Below are 6,305 nucleotides of genomic sequence, written 5' to 3'. Positions count from 1 at the left end.
CCTGTCCCTGACTTTGTCCCTGTCCCTGACTTTGTCCCTGTCCCTGACTTTGTCCCTGTCCTTGACCTCATCCCTGATCCTGCCCATCTCTGACCTTGTCCCTGATCCTGACTCTGTCCCTGTCCTTGACTTTGTCTCTGACCCTGTCCCTGATCCTGACCTTGTCCCTGACCTTATCCCTGTCCCTGATCCTGTCCCTGACCTTGTCCCTGTCCCTGACCCTTATCCTGTCCCTGATCTTGTCCCTTTCCCTGTCCCTGATCCTGCCCCTGACCTTATCCCTGACTCTGTCCCTGTCCTTGACTTTGTCTCTGACCCTGTCCATGATCCTGACCTTGTCCCTCTCCCTGTCCCTCTCCCTGTCCCTCTCCCTGTTCCTCTCCCTGTCCCTTTCCCTGTACCTGACCCTGTCCCTGACCTTGTCCTTGACTTTTTCCCTGATCCTGACTCTGTCCCTGTCCATGACCTTGTCCCTGTCCCTTTCCCTGTCCCTGATCCCGCCCCTCTCCCTGCCTTTGTCCCTGTCCCCGATCCCGCCCCTCTCCCTGCCTCCAACCCCCGGGGCTTTGAATCTCCTCGGGGTCTCCTGGGAACACGTTTTGGGGCTGTTGACTGGGACTGGCTGATCCCAAAGGTCTCTTCCCGCCCCAATTCCACGATCCCAAAGTTCTCCACGTGCCGTTACCACCATCCCAATTCCCAGCTACGCTCTGTGTCCCACCTCCCCCCCTCCGGGGTGCCATTCCCACCCTCCCATCCTGAGCATTCCAGCACCATTCCCGCTCTCCCATCCCGAGCATTCCAGCACCATTCCCGCTCTCCCATCCCGAGCATTCCGGCACCATTCCCGCCCCCCCATCCCAAGCATTCTGGCACCATTTTCCGCTCTCCCATCCTGAGCATTCCGGCACCATTCCCGCCCTCCCATCCTGAGCATTCCGGCACCATTCCCGCCCTCCCATCCCGAGCATTCCAGCACCATTCCCGCTCTCCCACCCTGAGCATTCCGGCACCATTCCCGCTCTCCCACCCCGAGCATTCTGGCACCATTCCCACTCTCCCATCCTGAGCATTCCGGCACCATTCCCGCTCTCCCATCCTGAGCATTCCGGCACCATTCCCGTCCTTCCATCCCAAGCATTCCGGCACCATTCCCGCCCTCCCATCCCAAGCATTCCGGCACCATTCCCGCTCTCCCATCCTGAGCATTCCGGCACCATTCCCGCTCTCCCATCCCGAGCATTCCCGTTAATCCCCTTGGAGTTCCTGACAAGGCCATTCCCGGGCAGTATCCGCAGGAGGAGGCTCCGGGGCCGCGGATCCCGGCTCAGATCCGGGTGCGGCTCTGGTTCGGCCTGGCCGTGGACGAGAAGGAATTCAACCAGTTCGCCGAGGGAAAACTCTCCGTGTTCGCCGAGACTGTGAGTGATCCAGGGGGAGATCCCGGGATTTGGGCCTCCCCGGGGCGGGCGGCAGCTCCACGGGTCACGTCAATCCCTGAAAACTGGGAGAAGAGGGAGCCAGTTCCACCAACGTTCAGCCTGGAAGGTTGAGGAGAAAGTTGGGAATGAACCATAAATCCACATTGTCCCTTCACATCTCCATCCTCCTGCTGGAGGGGAGGGAATGAGCTGGACCCTGGTGAGGACAGGTCACATTAATCCCTAAAAACTGTGAGAAGAAGGAGCTGTTTCCACCAACATCCAGCCTGGAATGCTGAGGATCAAATTGGGAAAGAGCCATAAATCCACATTGCCCCTTCACATCTCCATCCTCCTGCAGGAGGGGAAGGAATGGGCTGGACCACAGGTCATGTTATTCCCTAAAAACTATAAGAAGAGGGAGCCATTTCCACCAATATCCAGCTTGGAGGGTTGAGGAGAAAGTTGGGAAAGAGCCATAAATCCATATTGTCCCTTCACATCTCCATCCTCCTGCTGGAGAGGAGGGAATGGGCTGGACCACAGGTCACGTTATTCCCTAAAAACTGTAAGAAGAGGGATCCATTTCCACCAACATCCAGCCTGGAATGCTGAGGATCAAATTGGGAATGAGCCATAAATCCACATTGTCCCTTCCCATCTCCATCCTCCTCCTGGCCAGGAGGGAGCCTGGGGGTGCCCATGGTGGGGTGGGGCCGGGGGTTGGCTTTTCCCAGGAGGTCCCTCCTCGGGATGGGGCCCCGCCGGGATCCTTTGTGGGATTCTGAAGGATTCCCGACGGGATTTTGTCACTCCCCCAGTACGAGAACCAGACGAAGCTGGCGCTGGTGGGGAACTGGGGCACCACGGGCCTCACGTACCCCAAGTACTCGGACGTGACGGGGCGGATCCGGCTGCCCAAGGACAGTTTCCGACCCTCCGACGGGTGGGCCTGGGCTGGGGACTGGTTCGTCTGCCCCGAGAGGACGTGAGTGGGACATTCCTGCTGGGGGAAATCCCAAAAAACGGGGCAGAACCCGGGATGGAGGTTTGGGGTGATGTAGGGGCTGAGCCTCGGGGCTCGTCCTGGAGCTCCACATGGAGAACCAGCCCCCGGAGCAGGGAAAAGGAGGTTTGGGATTGGGATCCCCATGGGGCACTGGCAGGGATTTGGGTCTCCAAGGTTTGGGATTGGGATCCCTGTGGGGCACTGGCAGGGATTTGGCTCTCCAAGGTTTGGGATTGGGATCCCCGTGGGGCACTGGCAGGGATTTCACGGGCTTTGGGATTGGCCTGAGGTCTCCTGGGATGCAGGTTGCTCCATGATGTGGAGGATGGGATGGGCAATCCCATGGGATGTCTCCTGGGATGCAGGAGATATGGAGGTGGGATAGAATCCTGTGGGATATTTCCCGGGATGCAGGACACATGGAGGGTGGGATGGGGAATCCCATGGGATGTTTCTTGGGATGCAGGTTTCTCTACAACATGGAGGGTGGGATAGAGAATCCCATGGGATGTTTCCCAGGATGCAGGAGACATGGAGGGTGGGATGGGGAATCCCATGGGATGTTTCCTGGGATGCAGGTTGCTCCATGATGTGGAGGGTGGGATGTGCAATCCCATGGGATGTTTCCCAGGATGCAGGTTGCTTCATGACATGGAGAGTGGGATAGGGAATCCCATGGGATGTTTCCTGGGATGCAGGTTGCTCCATGATATGGAGGATGGGATGGGGAATCCCATGGGATGTCTCCTGGGATGCAGGTTGCTCCACAACATGGAGGGTGGGATGGGCAATCCCATGGGATGTCTCCTGGAGTGCAGCTTGCTCCATGACATGGAGGGTGGGATGGGGAATCCCATGGGATGTCTCCCGGGATACAGGTTGCTCCATGACGTGGATGCAGGACACCTGAGCTTCGTGGAGGAGGTGTTTGAGAACCAGGTCCGGCTCCCCGGGGGGCAGTGGATCCACATGACCGACGCCTACACTGACGTGGTGAGGGAAAAGTGGGAATGCTGGAGCTGGGCTGGGAATGCTGGAGCTGGGCTGGGAATGCTGGAGCCGGGCACCCCCCGGGATGGAAGTCCTGGAGATTGGGGGGGGATTTAGGGATCCTTTTGTTGCCAACACCCCTGTGTCCCACAGAACGGGGAGAAGGTCCTGCCCAAGGAGGAGATTGAGTGTCCTCCGGGCTGGAAATGGGAAGACCTGGAGTGGGACACGGATCTCAACAGAGCTGTGGATGAGAAAGGTACCGGGAGCACTTTGGGGGCACTGAGGGACACATCCATGGGGGAACACCAGGGATCCACCAGCTGGACATCCCAGAGGGACACGTCCATGGGGAACCACCAGGGATCCATCAACTGGGCATCCCAGAGGGACACATCCATAGGGGACCACCAGGGATCCACCAGCTGGACATCCCAGAGGGACACATCCATGGGGGGCCACCAGGGATCCACCAGGGATCCACCAGCTGGGCATCCCAATGGGACACATCCATGGGGATCCACCAGGGATCCACCAGCTGGGCATCCCAATGGGACACATCCATGGGGGACCACCAGGGATCCGCCACCTGAACATCCCAGAGGGACACATCCATGGGGAACCACCAAGGGCCACCAGGGATCCACCAGCTGGACAGGGACACATACATTGGGGACCACCAGGGATCCACCAGCTGGACATCCCAGCAGACACATCCATGGGGAACCACCACGGGCAGGAGCAACAATCCGGGAAATCTCCTCGGATCCGGACACCCCTTCCCTGCTGAGGGTCCCTGGTGGGGTGGGGCCTCCTCACCGGGGTGTCTCCCGCTGTTCCAGGCTGGGAATACGGGCTGACCATCCCCCCGGATCGCCGGCCCAAGGCCTGGGTGCCGGCGGAGAAGATGTACCACACCAACCGGCGCCGGCGCTGGGTGCGGCTCCGCCGGCGCGACCTGGAGCACATGGACACCTCCCGGAAGGTGGGATGGGCCGGGGAGGGGGGTTGTCCCTGTCCCTGTCCCTCTCCGGCGTGTCCCCTGTCCCTCCACGGGGAGGTGGCTTTGGCACAGAGCTGGTTTTTCCCTGGAGTCGGGGGGTTCCCGCCTGGAGGGTCGGGGATTCCCACCTGGAATGGGGGCGGCCGCCGCTCCAGAGGGGCTTGGCGGGGCTCTGGGGCGGGATGGGGACATCCCGCAGTGTCCCCCAGCCTGTCCCTGCCCCGCTTCCCTCTAGATGGTGCAGTTGGACCGGGAATGGCACCGCGGCTGCGGCTCCTCCCTCCTCCCGCTGCTTCCCAAGGACACTTATCTCCCTTTCCAGCGCTTTTCCTGGATAACTGTGGCCGTGGGGAGCCCCTGGCACCCCGTTTGCCAAAGGGGGGGTGTGGGTGTCACGGGGAGGGGACGCAGCTCCCACCGGCTTGTGACCAGTGAGCCAGGGACACATTCCAGAGGTGGAAAAGCCAAGGGAAGGCTGGGGAGGTGGAGACCCTGGATGTGGCCCCCTCCTTGGTCAGCATGGGGACCCCCCCAGCCCAGTGACCCCGATCCCAGTGGGATTCACCGCAGGGACTGGGGAAGGGCTCAGTTCCCGGGGGGTAATCCCTGGAAGTGGGTAATCCCTGGAAGTGTCCCAGGCCAGGCTGGAGCAAACTGGGATAGGGAAAGGTGTCCCTGCCCATGGCAGGGGGTGGCACTGGGTGGCCTTTAAGGTCCCTCCCAACCCATTCCACGATTCCGCGATGATTTTAAGGGTCATCCCCAACCTGAACTCCATGACCTCGGAGGTCTTTTCCACCCTAAACATTCCTACGATCCTCTAAATGCTCCCATGACTCTATCCCACGATTCCAAGCCGGGGAGGCACGGGGAGGACACGGGGTGGGCGACAACACCCCGGAGCCCCCGAATCCATGTTTTTTTGCCGGAAAAGCCGGGTGGTTTTCCCGCTGTCGCCTCCAGCGGGGTCGGGGGTCGGTGGCACTGATCCCGCTGAGTGTCCCGGCGTGTCCCTGTCCCCCAGCACAAGCAGGAGGAGCTGGACGGGGAAGGCTGGGAATACGCGTCCCTGTTCGGATGGCGCTTCCACCTGAAGCAGCGCAGGACCGACTCGTTCCGCCGGCGCCGCTGGAGGCGCAGGATGGAGCCCCTGGAACGCACCGGGGCGGCCGCCGTCTTCGCCCTGGAGGGGGCTCTGGTAGGGACCCCCTTCCCTGCCCCAATTCCTGCCCGGGAATGGGGGCAGCCGTCTCAGGAGCTCGTTATCAGCCCCTCGTTATCACCCGCTCGTTATCAGCTCATCAGCCGCTGGTTCTCCCGCCCTCTTTGTTTCCCGACATCCCAGCTTTCCGGATTTCCCAATATCCCAGCTTTCCGAATTTCCCAATATCCCAGCTTTCTGGATTTCCCAGTATCCCAGCTTTCCGGATTTCCCAATATCCCAGCTTTCCGCGTTTCCCGATTCCTTGCTCTCCCAGTGGCTAAAGGAGACCCGGCCCCAGCACCACAAAGCTCCTGTTAATTGTTTTTATGGGTTTTTTTTTCCCCCCTCATTTGGCTTTTTCCCCTCTTTTCCCGCTCTCTTTGTGTTTGATCCCGGCGGCTCCTTTGGGGCTCCCGGTGCCGACCTGGTGGGAAGGTCACCCGTGGAGCTCTGGGATGCTGAGGGGGTTCCTCCTCTGCACCCCTGGACGTGCTGCTCCCTTTGTCCAAGTGTGGAATCTTATCCTTGAGCTCTGCGTGGAAAACCAGCAGCTCTTGGAGGGGGGAAGAAGTGTTGGAGCCTCCCTGAGCTCCCACTGCTCCCACCCCGGGGGTCCTGGTTGTCACCCTGCAGCCCTTGGGTGGGATTCCCAGCCTCAGAAATCCCTCCTTTTCCTTC

The 6,305-nt window shown here is 60.5% G+C and overlaps 1 protein-coding gene across 1 annotated transcript in view; it reads left to right on the top strand.

Moving 5' to 3' along the window:
• Positions 1-5,621, top strand: part of LOC113981866 (dysferlin-like) — a gene marked incomplete at both ends in the record, with an annotated part of 7,703 nt that extends 2,082 nt beyond the window's left edge. Inside the window, 6 exons of the mRNA XM_027709535.1 lie at positions 1,290-1,421; positions 2,243-2,409; positions 3,309-3,423; positions 3,574-3,679; positions 4,263-4,405; positions 5,448-5,621. Of these exons, the coding sequence (XP_027565336.1) occupies positions 1,290-1,421; positions 2,243-2,409; positions 3,309-3,423; positions 3,574-3,679; positions 4,263-4,405; positions 5,448-5,621 (837 nt within the window). The remainder of the gene's footprint in view (positions 1-1,289; positions 1,422-2,242; positions 2,410-3,308; positions 3,424-3,573; positions 3,680-4,262; positions 4,406-5,447) is intronic.
• Between the last annotated feature and the right edge of the window lie 684 nt (positions 5,622-6,305).

The sequence above is a fragment of the Neopelma chrysocephalum genome, unplaced genomic scaffold (assembly GCF_003984885.1).
Source record: "Neopelma chrysocephalum unplaced genomic scaffold, ASM398488v2 Primary Assembly neopelma1_96781, whole genome shotgun sequence".
In the NCBI taxonomy this organism is placed as follows: domain Eukaryota; kingdom Metazoa; phylum Chordata; class Aves; order Passeriformes; family Pipridae; genus Neopelma; species Neopelma chrysocephalum.
Note: the sequence above shows the minus strand (reverse complement) of the source record. Positions and strands in the feature narration are given on the sequence as shown.